The sequence below is a fragment of the Prionailurus bengalensis genome, chromosome E2, assembly GCF_016509475.1.
Source record: "Prionailurus bengalensis isolate Pbe53 chromosome E2, Fcat_Pben_1.1_paternal_pri, whole genome shotgun sequence".
NCBI classification, from domain to species: domain Eukaryota; kingdom Metazoa; phylum Chordata; class Mammalia; order Carnivora; family Felidae; genus Prionailurus; species Prionailurus bengalensis.
Window position 1 is genome coordinate 44099664 of NC_057352.1, and position 17294 is coordinate 44116957.

A 17294-nucleotide genomic window follows, 5' to 3' on the forward strand; every position below is an offset into this window, starting at 1 on the left:
CCCACATTGGGCTCACTGCTGTCAGCGCAGAGCCTGCTGCAGATCCTCTGTTCCCCTTTTTCTCCCTCTGTCCAACTTGTGCAATCTCTCTCTCAAAAATAAATTAAAAACATTAAAAAAAAAATAAGGTACTCCAACCACCAATGTTATAAGAACACAGAGGGGCAGGCCAAAATGGTGACTACTAGCAGCACTCTGAAAGGCTAGAAAGTGTTGCCATTGACCAAGAGGAAGGAAGGAAGGAATGGGTGGGCTAGAGGTCTTGAAACCAGCCTGGGGATGATCAGGGTGTTGTCTAACCCTCAGGAGGAGGTGTGTGGAGGATCAAGACTTCCAGTTTCCAAACATGCTGGTCTCCCTATCATAGGGTGACCCATGGTGCTGGCCGTATTGCCAGCCCTCGGATCTAGCCATTCTGTTCACCTCTGATTCCTCTAGCAGGGAGCCTCTGCCCTCTCTGGATCCCCAGTTTGCCTGGGATGGGAGGTGGACTCCGAAGTCCCTGCCCTGCTCTGCTGGGAAATTTGCTGATGGGCCATGGTGCAAGGTTGAGGTTCAAACCCACTTTCAACTGGGCGCGAGTACTGCTCAGTCTGATGTTTGGCTCCATACTGCGCGCAACTAAAACAGGAGGGGAGCCCTCTCACTCGGAAACGAAATACATTGACCTAGCCTCTACCTGTCCTGCCCCTATTCCTAAACCCTGGACAGACGCAGGGGAGTCCCTGAACCCGTTGCCTGAACCCAGGTGACATCGGAGCAGGGTGTATAGAATCGGTGTAGGGTTTGCACAAAGGTCCTGGTCAGCTCCCAGTCCCCTAAGGCCCAAGAACTTTCCGAGACTCCCTTCTCCCCTTATTCTTTTTTTTTTTTTTTTAAATGACACCATTTCTTTCAACATTTATTTATTTTTGGGACAGAGAGAGACAGAGCATGAACGGGGGAGGGGCAGAGAGAGAGGGAGACACAGAATCGGAAACAGGCTCCAGGCCCTGAGCCATCAGCCCAGAGCCCGACGCGGGGCTCGAACTCACGGACCGCGAGATCGTGACCTGGCTGAAGTCGGACGCTTAACCGACTGCGCCACCCAGGCGCCCCTCTTCTCCCCTTATTCTTGCTCTGACCAGGGTTTCTCAGCAGCTGCAAGCACTGGACCCTGAATCCTCCCTCGGCCCAGCCCGTTCCAGATCCCAAAGCAGGGACGCACCAGGAATCGGGCCGCGCAGCGTGGATTGTGGACACCCAAAGCTGTGCTTGGTCTCCAGCAGCGGCGAGTTGGGTGCGACCCATCGGGGACTCAGGACAGAGAAGCCAGGCTGAGCCCGGATCGATCGATGCGCTCGGCGCGCAGCACGGTCCAAGGAGCTGGCAGGGGATCCGCAGGGGCGAGGCAGCGAGCTCCAAACGGGAGGGACATGTCTGGCGGCGAGTTCCTATTGGCAGGCCGTTTGGGGAAGGTGGATCCTGATTGGCCCGGAGGCTGTGGTCTACTGCGGGCGGGGGGGTTAAGCTCGTCGCCGCCGCCCGGGCCTAGGCGCGAGCCCAGGGCGCTGAATCCGCACCTCGGACCTGTAGCGGCCGTGGCACGCAATGGGTCTTCGCCTCTGTCCCTACTCTGCGGCGCTGCTCCTGGGTGGCCTCCTGTTCCTCCTGCTGCTCGTAGACCCGGCGCTCCCGGTCGGACGTCCCCCTCCTGTGGTGCTGGGTGAGGCGCGCGTACAGTCGTGGGTCCGTTTGCTCGTGCATCCGGCAGGACGGGGTGCGGGCGGAGCTGTCTTCCAGATCTGCTGTGCTCTAAGCGTGGGGTGGGGAGCATATGACTGTCTGTCTTGTCACCTGGTTCGGTCCGTCCACCTCTCGCCATGCTGGGCGCGGGTGTGGTCAACCTCTCTTCACCTCCCCCTGTAGAATATGGGGTAAATGGGAGGGCTGCTGTTCTGTTGTCTATCAGTATTGCTATCTACGTCAGTCCCAAGCTTTGCCTCGCTTTATGTCCATTTTTTAGCTGGAGAGACCGAGATCCTTTGGCCCCACTCCTGAGGGTCGGCGGGGGGATAGGGTGTTCTCGGAGTTGGTCTCCAGGGTCCTCAGTTGTTGATTTGGGCATGGCTAGGAGGCTGTCTCTCTCGGCTCTTCCAGCCCCATGTGTTTCAGGAGGCATTATTGAAAGGAAGCTTTTGGGGGAAAGAGTGACTCTCCTATCCTGCCACCAAGACACCCCCCTCCCCAACTTACCAAATGGGTGGCATTGGCCTGAGGGAGGAGGCCTAAGGGAATCTGAGGATGGCTAAAGACAGAGGTAAGGGTTGGGACAATGGCTATGAACAGATGTCAGGGAACATCTTACCCTTTCCAGACCAATTTGGACTGGGCTATGTTGGGTCTAGATGACCTTCCTGGCCAACCCCTTGGCCCTGGCCCCTGTAATTATACAGGAACCACAGTGTTTCCCTGTGGTGGTGGGCAGAGATGAGACTTCTCTGTCTTGGAGGCCTTGGATGCCTCATTCAAGCATTGAGTTGGTGGCCAGCTAGGATTCATAAGGGCAGAGACATGCTGAGGTATATGTCACATACTGAGTGTGCTGCAGCATGACCCCCATGTTCTTTCTGATGGGGGTATTTTAATGGGGGTGATGCAGATCACAGAAGGGTAGGGTTGGCTGACAACGTGGTCCCTGGGGGTTCCCACCAGGAGTTCTAGGCCAGGAAATACTCCAGGGGGATGCTGGGTTCAGGTTCACCACGGGATTTGGGCAGAGTTGGCCCTGTGTTCCCTAAGTTTACAGGGATCCCTAGAGAGGAGGTCTGTATTGGGTAAGCACAAAGAGTCTACCAATCCAGTTAGGGAAGGCTGCCTGGAGAATGTGGCTATAGGTGAGGCCAGGAGAGAGTTCCAGGCAGAGGAAATTACATCTCAGAGGGAGAGAGGTAAGCAATCCAGGATGTCTGGAATGGAGTTAGGGGAGGAGTGAATTGTGCAGGGCTTGTGACTGGTTGGCTCATCTAGACTTTATCCTGTAAGCACACAAGAAGTCATGGGTAGGCCTAAGGAGTTCTGAGTATGAAGGGTGTGACATCGGGAAATGTGTGGTCCCTGATGGGGTCCCTGATGTGTGGCAGCCTTTTTGCTTAGATTGATGCTAACTATACTCAATTCATTCAGTTCAGTTCTTGCTTATCCTAGGTCACAGCAGAGGAGCCTTACGCCACAGCCAGAGTCACAGAATCCTAATCTGCCCAGCTTCTCAGAGAGTGAAGCTGTTGGCATTAATCCTGGGAAACCCCATGGTGGGCAGTGGAGGAGCTGTTCCTGGACACACAGCAGGGACCATCAGAGGATCAGCCTCCAAGGGTGACCACCTTCTATGAGTGAGACCCAAATTGGTGGTAGAGACCAAAGAAGTGATACAGAAGAAGACTTTGGGCTGGTGGAGGACTGTAACAAGTCATTTCTACCCCAACCTCAGTCTCCTCATCTGTAAAGTGAGCATAGTAAGGATGTTCTCTCCCAGTGTTATTTGAGGTGAAAGTTACATGGATGTCTTTTGTCCTAGTTTTAGGCAAAAAGGGGCTTAGGAAGTAACCACTGCTATTTTTAGAGGCCACACAGCCTATCCAGGACAAAGAGCATTCAGGCACAGCAAATCTGGTGACTTCCTCCTTGAGCCATTTCCTCTTTGCTGGAGACAGTGACCAAGGTCTCTGCACTGTCATGCTGAGGACTCCCCATTTCTGCATCTGTGTTGTTAAGGGAGGTGAACGCAGGTGCCACACCTGCGTCTCATGGTTGTCCTGAGGACACTGTGAGATGATGCAAAGGGAGGGCATGCCCTGTGCAGGGCTAGGTTTGTAGAACCCAAAGAATGCCCAGGAGAGCCAAGAGCTGATGGTTCGCTCAGTGATCATGGATCCTAAATGGTGATATGCTTGGAAGATGCAAGAGCATGGCATGTAGAACCAAGTGAGGCCTGAAAGGTCAATGGGAACAATATTCTGGGAAGGGCCTTGAATGTTGGGTGATGAAACCATGGGGATGGGTTTGAGTCTCACAAGGGCCTGAGGGCTCTGTGTGTATAAACTGACTAGACTGGCTTGGGCAGAGAGAAGTTATCCTTGGGCCTTGTCACACCCTCCCCTACCTGGCTGTGGCTGGACTGTTGTGTTGTTTCAGGGTAGCCATCTCTGACACAGGGTCCAGGTGTGCTGAGAGCCTAGGGCCCTCCAGATGATCTGCCCTCTGGAAGATTACTGGGCTCTCAAGAGGTTGGCAGGTACCATTACGAACTTCTCTCAACTGTGTTTCTGTTCATTGCCACCCCGTCCACAAGCCTGTCCTAGAGTGCCTTCTCTGGATTCAGTTTTGGCTAGTTAAGTGGCCCAGTGCTTTGTCCTGTTTGCCATTGCTTTGAATAAACAAGGCCCTACTCTGTAGCCTGGGACAGCTATAGTAGGAGGCCTTTGGGTTCAAGCCTCAAGGACCTCCAGCCTGCCGGTCCAGGGCCTCTTGACTGTTCTGTGTCCCCCTGCAGTGCCTGGTGATTTGGGCAACCAGCTGGAGGCAAAGCTGGACAAGCCAACGGTCGTACATTACCTCTGCTCCAAGAGGACGGACAACTACTTCACCCTCTGGCTGAACCTCGAGCTGCTGCTACCTGTCATCATTGACTGCTGGATCGACAACATCAGGTGGGGGCTGGGGCACAGATGGGGTGCTGCTCACCGAGGTTAAAGAAATTTCTAGAACCTATTTCTGTCTCATCCCAGCTTCAACAGACCCTGAGGTCACTGACCTCTTGCCCTTCTCATTTCCCCTGTCTAGTCAGCACCACCTCTGCACTCTCGGAGACAGAACTTTCTTCCTCCCTTTCTTGCAGCTCTTGGCTCTATTCTCTCTAGTTTTTGGAACCAAGTTCCAAAAAAAGAATGGATTCTTTTTTTCTTTTTTTTTTTTAAGATTTTAATTAATTAATTAACTGACTGATTGATTTTTAAATTTCCATCCAAGTTAGTTAGCATATAGTGCAACAATGATTTCAGGAGTAGATTCCTTAACGCCCCTTACCCATTTAGCCCATCCCCCCTCCCACAACCCCTCCAGTAACCCTCTGTTTGTTCTCTGTATTTAGGAGTCTCTTATGTTTTGTCCCCCTCCCTGTTTTTATATTATTTTTGCTTCTCTTCCCTTATGTTCATCTGTTTTGTATCTTAAATTCCTCATATGAGTGAAGTCATATGATATTTGTCTTTCTCTGACTGACTAATTTCACTTAGCATAATGCTCTCTAGTTCCACGCACATAGTTGCAAATGGCAAGATTTCATTCTTTTTGATTGCTGATAATACTCCATTGTATATATACTCACCAATTCTCCTTTAGCCATTCATCCATCGATGGACATTTGGGCTGTTTCCATACTTTGACTATTGTGAATAGCACTGCTATAAACATTGGGGTGCACGTGCCCCTTCGAAACAGCACACCTGTATCCCTGGGATAAATACCTCGTAGTGCAACTGCTGGGTCATAAGGTACTTCTATTTTTAATTTTTTGAGGAACCTCCATACTGTTTCCAGAGTGACTGCACCAGTTTGCATTCCCACCAGGAGTGCAAAAGAGATCCTCTTTCTCTGCATCCTCATCAACATTTGCTGTTGCCTCAGTTGTTAATGTTAGCCATTGTGACAGGTGTGAAGTGGTATCTCATTGTGGTTTTGATTTGTATTTCCCGGATGATGAGTGATGTTGAGCATTTTTTCATGTATCTGTCAGCCCTCTGGGTGTCTTCTTTGGAGAAGTGTCTATTCATGTCTTGCCCATTTCTTCACTGGATTATTTGTTATTTTGAGTGTTGAGTTTGATAGGTTCTGTATAGATTTTGGATATTCACCCTTTATCTGATATGTCATTTGCAAATATCTTCTCCCATTCTGTCAGTTGCCTTTTAGTCTTTCTGATTGTTTCCTTCGCTGTGCAGAAGCTTTTCGTTTCGATGAAGTACCAATAGTTCATTTTTGATTTTGTTTCCCTTGCCTCTGGAGAGGTGTTGAGTAAGATGTTGCTGTGGCCAAGGTCAGAGAGGTTTTTACCTGTTTTCTCCTTTAGGATTTTGATGGCATCCTGTCTTACATTTAGGTCTTTCATCCACTTTGAGTTTATTTTTATGTATGGTGTAAGAAAGTGGTCCAGGTTCATTTTTCTGCATGTCGCTGTCCAGTTTTCCCAGCACGTTTTGCTGAAGAGACTGTTTTTATTCCATTGGATTTTCTTTCCTGCTTTGTCAAAGATTAGTTGGCCAGAAGATTTTTTTTTTTATTAAAAAAATTTTTTTATTTATTATTTTTGAGAAAGTGAGCAGGGAAAGAGCTGAGAGAGGTGGGGGGTGGGGGGGGCGGGGACAGAGGATCCAAAACAGTCTCTGTGCTGACAGCAGAGAGCCCAATGTGGGGCCTGAACCCATGAACTGTGAGATAAGACCGGAGCCGAAGCTGGACGCACAACCGAGCCACCCAGGCATCCCGGAAGATTTTATTTTTAAATAATCTCTACATCTAACGTAGGGCTCAAACTCACAACCTTGATATAAAAGTTGCATGCTCTACTGACTGAGCCAGCCAGGCACCCCCTTACCTGTGGATTCTATGCTTCAGCCCCTATTAATAGCCTCAACGTGGCCTCCATCCCTTCCCTTGCCTCTGAGTTGACCACTCACTGGCCCCTCAACTTCTTGTTCCTCCTGGGGCATACCATGTCTCCATGTCTTTATACTTTCAGCCTGGAATCTAGCTCTATACCCTTTGCCTGATAAATTCCCTCCATTCACTCTTTAATTTTTTTTTTTAATGTTTATTTGTTTTTAAGAGAGAGAAGGAGAGAGTGAGCAGGGGAGGGACAGAGAGAGAGAGAGAGAGAGAGAGAGAGAGAGAGAGAGAGAGAGACAGAGGATCCAAGCAGGTTCTGCACTGTCAGCACAGACCGCGATGTGGGGCTCGAACTCACAAACTGAGATCATGACCTGAGCTGAAGTCAGACACTTAACCGACTGAGCCACGCAGTTGCCCCCCATTCACCCTTTAAAACCTGAGCCTGGTCCCTCTGTAAAGTTTCCCCTGCCACTCCCCCAGAACTCTTAACCTTTCCTTCTTCCATGCCACATGTCTATTCCCTTTAATCCTTGTCAGTTGCCAAACTTTGTTTCCAAGGATGTTTCCCTGATAATAAAATAATACTGTATTGAAAATTACCACTTATTGAATATAGGCACAGCCTGTTCTTCATACTTTCTTTCATTTAGTCTTACAGCAACCCTATGAAACAGGTACTGTTTTCAACCTTGTTTACAGAGGAGGAAACCTGGAAGCTCGAAAAGGTTACAAAGTTGCCTAGGGTCAGTCAGCTAATGAGTGGCAGAACTAAGATTTGAACCCAGAATTATGTGACCCTGGGCTAAGACTGAGCTCACTGAAGGCAGAGGTTGCATATCTCTTTTATCTTTTTTTTTTTTTAATTTTTTAATGTTTATTTATTTTTGAGAGAGAGACAGAAACAGAGTGCAAGCAGCAGAGGGGCAGAGAAAGAAGGTATATTTCATTTATCTTTATAGCGGTAGAACCAGGAACAGATTGGTGCTCAGTAAATGTTTGAGCTGAATGGAGTCTCACAAATTAAAGTTTTTTTTTCTGGAGATATATTAGCTAGTTCTTCAGGTGCCTTGCCTTTCCCTGTTGTTTATGATGCCTACTTTGTTGACTCTTTCCTCTTTTGTATGTGATCAGGGTTATTTCTGGGCTGTTGATCTGCAATTCTATTTTTACACCAGAGATGTGGTCTCAGGTACTGCCAATCGGAGGTGCAGGCTGATACTGAGAGTGGCTTGTCTACCTTCATTGGACATCTGACTTGTTTAGACTTTCATCTGGTGCAGAGCTGCTTTGTCCTTGTAGAAAGTTTTCAACACTTTTCTGTAAGGATAATCTACAGATCACCTTAGAGAAAGTGGGCCCCCTGGACCTATTATTTAGGTCTCTGTTGGGTATCTTGGTCAGCTTTCTGTGGCTGATCTTATGGGGATTAGGACTCAGGACCACCAAGGACTTCAGGTCTAGCCACCTGTGTTTTCTTGGGCACATTTGCCTCCTTGGTATCAGGGAGGCCAGAACCAAGTTCCTGGCCTAGTACAAAGCTTTCCTTCTGTCTCCCACCACCTTGTCCCATCATTTTTCACACCTTGCCCACCCACCCACACAACAGCCACAGGTGTTCAGGCCCTAAGGTGGTGGTTTCTCTGTTTGGGTCTGTATGCTGCACTTACCATCTCCTTTGCCCTGTGATGTATTGTGGTGGGTGGTAGGAGCTAAATCCATGGAGATGGGGAATGGGAGCCTGTAAGATTAGGCTACCTGCCTTTTGGGGAAGCATGATGTTGATGGCAGAACCAGGCCTGATACTTCCCTTTTCCAACCAAATCCAAGACCTGCATTCTGAGGTTGATGACATTGAGGAGAAGAAAATATTGCCTTGACAGGGGCCCTGGGTTTAATCTTTGGAATGAGTCTTGTTTGGGGTCCTCTGTTGGACTTGGTTACTCTGATTTGTGCTTTATAAAGTTTGTTACTTTTTATATACTTTATATACTTCTTATCAGACATGAGAATAGTAAGGGAGTGTGGCTTAGGATACAGGGAAGTATTAGGACACACCATGTTCAGTGTCATCTCTGGGTCACCAGCTCAAAATCCCCACCCCCACCCCCGACAGGCTGGTTTACAACAGAACATCCCGGGCCACCCAGTTTCCAGATGGTGTAGATGTGCGTGTTCCTGGCTTTGGGAAGACTTTCTCACTGGAGTTCCTGGACCCCAGCAGAAGCAGTGTGGGTATGTAGCCCTTCCTCATGCCCTCCAGGGAATGGGGCTGGAAGTTCTGTATTCCTAGAGTGGGAGGAATGCTATTAGTTTGAAATGAGCCTGTAAACTGTCTCTAATCAGTGTGGGCACAGAGCCTTATAGCACTCCTTCAGGGATCTTCCTACAGTAGATGTCACAGTCTCCTTGTTGGGTGTGGTGCGGGTGGCTGGCACTGGCTGTCCTTTCTACAATTCTCATACATTTCTGTCTACAGGTTCCTATTTCCATACCATGGTAGAGAGTCTTGTGGGCTGGGGCTACACACGGGGTGAGGATGTCCGGGGGGCCCCCTACGACTGGCGCCGAGCCCCAAGTAAGTGGTCACTCTTGCTTCCTCTCCGAGGTCTTAGGAGGTGGGGACGAGGAGGTCACAGCCCCCAGGGGCCCTGGGCTCTCCCCTGTCCCCCAGGGCCTCTGGTGTCTAGCCTAGCAGTCACAGCTACCACCACTGGTCAATCTGTCCTGTCCTTCTCCACCACTCACCCTAGGATTTCTGGGCCTCTGAGCCCTGGGGAGAGATAATGAGGCTGAGGAGGGGGAAAGGACCTCCTACATTTCCTCCTTTCCTGGAAAAGGAGGGAAAACCAGACCACTCCCAGTTGGATTTTAGCATTTTCCCCACCCGCCTAGTCCTGGATCTGGCCTGAAAAACATTCAATGGTTCAGGCCCCAGGACCCTTTCTTCCTGACCACCGCCTGGCTCTGGCCTACAGATGAAAACGGGCCCTACTTCCTGGCTCTCCGGGAGATGATCGAGGAGATGCATCAGCTGTATGGGGGCCCTGTGGTGCTGGTTGCCCACAGCATGGGCAACATGTACACACTCTACTTTCTGCAGCGGCAGCCACAGGCCTGGAAGAACAAGTATATCCGTGCCTTTGTGGCACTGGGTGCGCCCTGGGGGGGCGTGGCCAAGACTTTGCGTGTCCTGGCCTCAGGTAAGATCCTGTCTGACCCAGTTTGGGGGGCTGATGTCAGGGATGGTGCCCTCTCTTTCCTTCGACAGTGTCCTCCTGGGCCACCCTCATGTCTCTTCTCCAGAGTGGGATACTTTTTTAAACATCTCCTTTTCCAAAAGAGGATCTATCGTTAATTAATTTCATCTCTCTAGTTGATGGCTCTTGTTATCTGTGTAAGTTTTTTTGCCACATGTTCACGGAGTGGCACAACTGTTGGTAAAACTCAGGTATTTGCTTGTGTACATGTGTACACACGTATACTTGCTCTGGCCTGGCTGGCCTAACTTGGTTTGACCCAAAGTTCTTTGAGGGAGCCTTCTCCCTTTCTCTTACCTTCATCTTTCCTTCTTCATGCCCACCTTTGCCCCAGGGAAGGAAGGTTGGACTCCAGTTTCCTGTTTATGAGTCATACGTCCATCTGTGGCAGCGGGGAACCTTTGTGGGTAACACAGGGAGGAAGCAGGTGCAGATTTCTTTGGGCCTGCTTGCCTGGCAGTTGGCAAAGTCACCTCCTTCCCTGTTTCTCCCCAGTCCACCTGCCTTTTCAGGGCTATCAGAGCCTGCCAGCTATAGCCATGGGGCTTTCCTCCCTCTGCTAGGACTGGGAATGAACCCGTGGCCCCTCATTTTAGGAGCCGCGAGCCACTATGCCAAGCGTCTGAGGAACTTTCTTCCTCATGTCATCAACACTGCCTGACCTACTTGCTGGACAACTGATCATTGCAATCAGGTCAGACACAGTGCCTCTCCTGGTAGTGACCTTGGATTGGCTGGACAACGAGTCCAGATATAACAAGGACTCATGACAGCCATCTAGTCTGTCCAACCTGGACCTAAAAGGACAGATGTGGGCACGCGTGAATTTGAGACAGGGAACCGTGGTGAGGTTCAGGTCTCAGTCTTTCAGAACTTCCCTGTGAGTCTCCTTAGATCTCTGCCTCAGATTCTGGGAAACTGTTCTGTCAGGTCCCGGCAGTCTGGATCAGGGGTAGGGTAGGGGGTGGGGTGGTAGTCATGGACCCCTAGCTTTCCTTTCCTCAGGGGTCCTACAGCCAGACCTCACAAGGCAGAGCTGAAAGCCTGTTGGTCAGTCAGAAGGTGGGTTGATGGATGGCCAGGGTCCTGAATAGGTCAGAAGGCCCCTGTTTCCAAGTTCTGACTCACTCCTCAGAGGCCTCCCTGGCTCTGTGTTGTTGGCATTCCCGTGTGAGAAGGACCCTCGCTCTGCCTGCAGCCTCCCCTCCTGCTGTGTCTCCCGAAGGCCTGGCTGCCCAGGTCAGTGACACGTAGGAGAGTGGGGTACGACCAGGGCTGGCTGGCTGCAGGTCTGAGCCTAGGAAAAGAAAAATGTTTTTGTAACTCAGTGTAAGAAAAGAGAAAGATGAATGTGTCCCTGGGCTGACAGCCTGCTGATTCACCTTCCACAAGGTCAGTGCCCACAAGCCTGGTAACAAATGCTCAGAGGAGGGTACTGTTTACACAATGAATCACCTTGTGGGTATGTGCTGCCTAAACCTCTGGTGAGGAAATGCAGAAGGAAAGAAACAAGTCATGGTGGTGTGCTTCCCAGATAGAGCAAAAATAAAGGGAACCGTGGGGGAGTTATAATGAGGACGACAGTGTAGAGGTGCTGGAGTGCTGACTGGGCCCCTGACTGGGGCCCAGCGGGGGGCCTGGTGGGGACCGTGCTGCCCTGCCAGCTTGTCCTGGGCACAGACTGAGAAAGCCGTCTCCCTGCAGGAGACAACAATCGGATCCCAGTCATTGGGCCCCTGAAGATTCGGGAGCAGCAGCGGTCTGCCGTCTCCACCAGCTGGCTGCTGCCCTACAACTATACCTGGTCCCCTGAGAAGATCTTCGTGCGTACACCCACAGCCAACTACACGCTGCGGGACTACCGCCAGTTCTTCCAGGACATTGGCTTCAAAGATGGATGGCTCATGCGGCAGGACACGGAGGGGCTGGTCGAAGCCACAGTGCCCCCTGGCGTGCCGCTGCACTGCCTCTATGGCACTGGTGTCCCCACACCAGACTCCTTCTACTATGAGAGCTTCCCAGACCGTGATCCCAAAATCTGCTTTGGTGATGGCGATGGCACTGTGAACTTGCAGAGCGCCCTGCAGTGCCAGGCCTGGCGCAGCCGCCAGGAGCACCAAGTGTCACTGCAGGCGCTCCCGGGCAGCGAGCACATCGAGATGCTGGCCAACGCCACTACCCTGGCCTATCTGAAACGTGTGCTTCTTGGGCCCTGATTCCTGTGCCAGGCAGGGCTGTGGGATGGCGTGGCCACACCTGCTTCTCTTGGCTACCGTGGCCCGTGAGGTTAGCAGTTTGTGACTGTCTAATGTCCTCAGACTGGGGTTGTGAAATATCTGCCATTGGGAAATGCTGTTTCTTATCCTTTTCTCTGTGGATGTGAGGAAAGAAGAAATAGTCTGGACTCACTTGAGAGATCCTTGCTGAAAAGAATGCTGCTGCTGCTGCTGCTGCTGCTGATGATGATGATGGAATTGCTGTGACCTCAGGACTGGCTCCGCAGGTGGACTGGCTGGCACCTGGCCTCAATCCTGGACTGAGGGGTCATTTGTTTCTCCTACCCCTGTGGCCTTTTCACATTTACCCACTGGGCCCTGGCCCCTTAGCCTTCCTGTGGGGGATATTACTGAGGTGTGGTTCCTGTCCCTAAAGGTCCCAGGGATGGTCTGGTCCCTAGGGGATCCTTCCCACACTGGCCACAGGTAGGCTTGCTAGTGGCTGTGGGTGGCTGGAGCTGCTGGCTTCCCTGTGGCCTAGTTGCTCAGCAGCTTGGCTGTGGCTTTCTGGAGGCAGCCTGGTTCCTCCTGCAGGCAGGGGCGAGTTGTGTTCTCCATGGTTCCCAGGTCCTGGGACATTCACTCCTACCTCCCTCACCTCCAAGAACAGCCTAGCTCAGGATTGGGCAGCATATGGCCCTCTAGTTCTTGGGGGCTGCGTTCCAGGAGCCTTGACTCCTGTGGTTGGGCTGTTACCCACAGTATTGATGCTGGCTCCCTTCCCTCTGGGAATGTGGTTCAAGGATGAGAGCAGGGCCAGTGCCATGGCCTTTTAGGTATTCATGAAGAAAGAGAACTCAAGGAAGCAGCTAAGGCAGCTCGGGGTATCCCTGCTAAATCCACCACCACGTTGCCACCCAGCCCTAGGGTTTTTCTAGCACCCGTGTGGGCTGGTGCAGAGCTGAGAGGAGGTAGTCTTTCCCACTTTGCCAAGCACCTATTCCCACCAGGCAGCTCAGTGGTGTTTAGTCTGCAGAGACTAACCCAGAAGCTTGAGTCGCCCCTGAGAGAGCCAGGTGGCTTGGGGCTCCCCTGGTAATTTCCTTCCTTTCCAGAGGTGCTGCATAGATCTCCCTATAATAGCAGGGATGGAGAATCTGGATCTGCCTTGGTGGCAGTGATCTCCAAGTGGTCAATGGCTCTAGGCCAAGACTTGAATCTAACCTCTAGGATGGGACCCCAGAGCCACAGTCAGGCTGGACTGTGCTGCTCTCCCACAAGATTTCTGTGGAGCTGGATTTTTTTTGTATTGTGAACATACCCAGCATCTCTCCTTTATTCCTGAGTGGTGTGCTCCGTACTGGGGCTCTGAGCAGGCTGTACCTTGATTCTGGCAATAAAAATACTCTGGATGCTGTAAAGTGCCCTGGCTTAGAGTCTCTTCTGAGCATGAAAAGAGGGAGGTAATGGAGGGGTGAAGACGCTAGAGAGGTAGGTAATTAGGGGCTAGACCTTTCCTGGGGCCTTGATGGGTTCTCTCAGCACCAAAGCATGGATCCTGTGCACCTATTTGGGCTTGATCCTCCTGCCCCCTCTCCTGGAATCTATTTCCCCTCCTGGGCCTAAGAACCAGGACCTGAAACATTCCCATTGGAAAGGGAGGGCTCCTGCCCTCCCTCTACTCCTGCTTGGTGTATAAACTCCACATGCTGCCCCACAGCTGGGGGCTGAGGACAATCCTGCAGGTCACCCTGGCTGGACTCTCGTTCCCAGCCTTTTTGTCCTCTCTCATCTTTCAGGTCTTAGTGTTCTTTTGGCCCTAGAGTTCTTTTTAGGACGCCATCCTTCTTCTTTGTTTCTTCAGTTTGCCCACTGTCTGTCCCTCTCTGGGGACAGAGACTGACAGAAGAGGAGAGACTAGGCTGAGACTAGGTGTGGACAGAGACAAGGAACAACACTGGGAACCAAGTGGAGATGGATAAAGACAGAGAAACAGAGCTGGAGACAGGGAAACATGCATAGGGATGGCATCCAAGCCTTAATTTTATGGTGCAGAGCCCAGAGTGGGGGTTGGCGGCAGTGGGGTGGCGAGAGCCCCAGTTCCTGCCCTGGGCCAGCCTGGGCTTCAGGCTTCAATACACCCTAGGCCACTAGAGGGCACTCTGAACCCTCTCACAGCACTATTTATTGGCAAAAACCTGGAAGAAATGTGGCCCAAAGAGGGGGAGGATGCCAAGGGATACACAGGTCCAGCTGTAATTGCTGGCGTTGGTGAAAGGATGACAACACAAAAAGTCCTTACCTCCAGGTAGTACCCAGCCTGACTCCCAGCTCTGCCCTGACAGCCACCGTCCCCTGCTCCCCTTGTGGTGGCCTTACAGCTGCCTACTCACCCCCGACCTGTTTCAGCCCCACTGCCATGTTCGATTTCACAGCTGCCGAGAGAGAGGGCATGGAGTCATAGCAGGCTATAGTTCATGCTACTGGGGTCCAAATCTGAGTTCTACCAGCTCCAGGCTACTACAGAAAGTTGGAGTCTCCCAACTTTTCTGAGCCTCAGCTTGCTTATCTGCAGAATGGGGCTGAATAAATGTATCCTGCAGGGTGGTCCTGAGGAACACTGATGGTGCTGGAGAACATCTAATTCGGTGTTTGGTGCATAATGGGTTTTCAGATGGTGGGTTGTTATAACTGGGTGTGAGCAGAGCCAGAGATCTGGATGCTGGCAGGTCATGTATGTGGCTATTGCAAGGGTAAGTGGACTGGCTGCCACCGAGTGACACATATGAGTTCTTACTTTGCCTTCTCCCCAGAGAAGCAGAAGGAATGGATCCAGGGGACAAAGAGTCAGATTCTAAAGACTCCAAATATGCACATACTCTCATTCACACTAAAGGACGGTATTCCAAGCAGAGAGCACAAGGAGGACAGTAGCAATGAGGGTTCTTCAAGGATCACTTGTCTCAGGTCTATAGGAGAATGGAAGTGTTTTTAGGCAGAGGAGATACAATCATTCCCATGTGTATTTTAGGAGCAATCCCTACCCTATGGGGATGGGTTAGAGGGAGCAGGGTAGGGATTGGGAGGCTACTATAACTGGGGAGAAGAAAACTATGAGAAAACCTGCAGGTCTTTGGGGGGCAGGAGGAGGAAGCTTCCAGGGTGCTGCCCATCTCTGGCTGCGTCATTGGGTGATGCAGAGCAGGAGATTGGGTATGGTCAGTCTCAAACTATAGGATGTGCAGGTGTAAACACGTGTCTGTGGGAAATGACTCCATGGCCCAGGAGAGAGCTATGGCTTGAGGTTGTGGACAGGAAGCTAAGGGGGAAGGCTCAGCTGTCCAAGAGGTCAGAGAGACCCTATAAGATCCCCAGAGCTATCAGAAGGGAAGGACCCCTAGAAGGAGATGGTGAAGCAGCAGCCGAGGTAGAGGAAGAGGATAGGAGGGTGCAGCTCCCCCAAGAGAGTGTCAGTAGGGTCAGACAAGATAAGGATCAAAAAATGTCCCCCAGCCTGAGCCCTAGGGAGGCGGGGGGTTGGTTACAGAAGCCAGTTAGTGTCCATGTGTCTGCTGAGGCTTCGATGGACGGGAGCTGGGCTGAGCTAGGAGTTTGGGAGAAAACGTCTTGGGTCTGTGTCTTCCTAGGGTGCGTAGCGGAGGGGTTGGCTGAGAACAGGGTATGGAGGCTATCTAGCGCAACTTGTGTAAGCTGTATGGCCAAAAGCCATAAAGGAACGGGCTGCGGGGGCCATTTAGAGCGAGGGTGGTTGGGCCCAGGTCACGGCCCGCCTGGGGACAGGCAGCCAAGTGCACGCAGACGTCGGGACGGCACACGGAGCAGGGCCTTCTGATCCCTGAGGCCGCCGCGATGCCCCCTAAGCCCAGAGGCGCCGCAGCCTGCGGACTCAGCACGGAACTAGGCGTACTGTCCCGACGCGGCGCGCGCTGTCGCGATCCGGCGGCGCGTGACGTGGCGGGGGCGGGGCCTCAGCGGCCCGGGCGGCCGTGGCGGTCGAGCTACTGAGCATCCTGTTGGCGCTTGGCTACCGCGAGGTAACGGGCCGCGGGCGGGCGCGCGGGGGAAGCGGGGCCGGGGCCGGGGGCCGCGTCTTGGAGGCCGAACTCTCCGCGCCGCCGCAGTCGCCGCATGCGGAATTCGGGCCCGCCAACCCCGGCGCGGGGTAGGCGGGCGGGTGGCACGTGAGAGACGCCGCGGTGAGAGCGTGCCAGAGGGTGACGCTGTGCGTGTAAGAGGGACCGCGAGCGTGAGGGTGGCTCCAGGAGTGTGGGGAACCCTGAGTGTAAGACTGAGCGTATCAGACTGTGTCTGTGTGAGTATGTGTGTGTGAGCGACCCCCCTGAGTCTGAGGGTGACTGTGAGTGTGCAAGAAAGACCCTGAGTGAGAAGATGACGCCGAGAGTGTGTGAGATGATGCTGACAGTACGGGAGAGACTTTGGTGTGAAGGAGACTCGTGTGCGTGAGGCACCCCCCCCCCCAGACTAGCGGGAGGCTGTGTGTGTGACACCCAGAGCCTGGGGGTGATTCTCTGAGCGTGTGAGGGTGGTTCCAGGAGTGTGCGAGAGACTGAGAGGGAGACTCTGGCGACAGAGGCCCTGAGCGTGACGCTGTGTAAGAGACTGAGAGGTGCTCCAGGGTGAGCGTGACGGGAAGAAAGCGAGCCTGTGCTGTGAGAAACTCTGCAAGCGAGAAAGACGGCGTGCAAGACTCTGAGGATGTCCTGCAGGATCAGAGCTTGGGATGCTGCGAGATTGTCTTGGGGGGGGGGGTGCTTGCAGGGCTAGGGAACCGCGTGCTGCTGCCATGAAGGTTCCTCCTCCCGTCTCATGTCCTGTCATCTTGTTTGATCGTCTCACGTTGTAAATGGAAAGAGATATTTGTAAAACATTCTGAGAATTCTTCACTAAGCGCTAGGCAAACAGTGTGGGTACCACGTTGTGTAATGGTCGGTATAAATAGGAATCAATATTTAACAGACGGTTTTGAGTACCTCTTGTGTGCACTGGGCTGTGGGCTTGGTGACACAGTTCAAAAGAATTCAGTCTCTGCCCTTGATGGGGGAAAAAAAGCACTGCCAGCGAATCTAGCATCGTGTTAGCAGAGTGCTCAGCCATCTGGTGCTTCTCTGAGAGCTGCTCCCTGATTTGAAGATCT

At 52.1% G+C, this 17294-nt stretch overlaps 2 protein-coding genes across 4 annotated transcripts in view; both read left to right on the plus strand.

The window, feature by feature from the left end:
• Nucleotides 1-1200: 1200 nt before the first annotated feature.
• On the plus strand, nt 1201-13539 carry PLA2G15 (phospholipase A2 group XV). Of its 3 annotated transcripts, none has more exons than XM_043600906.1 (6): nt 1202-1705; nt 4532-4688; nt 8759-8877; nt 9122-9220; nt 9621-9845; nt 11607-13539. In XM_043600906.1, the coding sequence occupies exons 1-6, from the start codon at nt 1591-1593 to the stop codon at nt 12116-12118; spliced, it is 1227 nt and encodes a 408-aa protein (XP_043456841.1). In that variant the 5' UTR covers nt 1202-1590; the 3' UTR covers nt 12119-13539. The 3 variants fall into 3 exon arrangements, with proteins under 3 accessions (XP_043456842.1, XP_043456841.1, XP_043456843.1); XM_043600908.1 differs by having other exon boundaries at nt 1204-1705; nt 9746-9845; XM_043600907.1 differs by lacking the exon at nt 9621-9845 and having other exon boundaries at nt 1201-1705.
• Nucleotides 13540-15935: 2396 nt separating this feature from the next.
• Nucleotides 15936-17294, plus strand: part of SLC7A6 (solute carrier family 7 member 6) — a 35941-nt gene continuing 34582 nt past the window's right edge. Inside the window, exon 1 of the mRNA XM_043600925.1 lies at nt 15936-16173. The gene's annotated coding sequence lies outside the window, so the exon portion shown is untranslated. The remainder of the gene's footprint in view (nt 16174-17294) is intronic.

Excerpts from the sequence above, each read along its gene's own strand:
- PLA2G15 (XM_043600906.1), top strand. The coding sequence starts at position 1,591 with ATGGGTCTTCGCCTCTGTCCCTACTCTGCGGCGCTGCTCCTGGGTGGC. Across the intron at positions 1,706-4,531 it reads TCCCCCTCCTGTGGTGCTGG|TGCCTGGTGATTTGGGCAAC; the intron begins GTGAGGCGCGCG and ends GTCCCCCTGCAG. Across the intron at positions 8,878-9,121 it reads CCCCAGCAGAAGCAGTGTGG|GTTCCTATTTCCATACCATG; the intron begins GTATGTAGCCCT and ends TTCTGTCTACAG.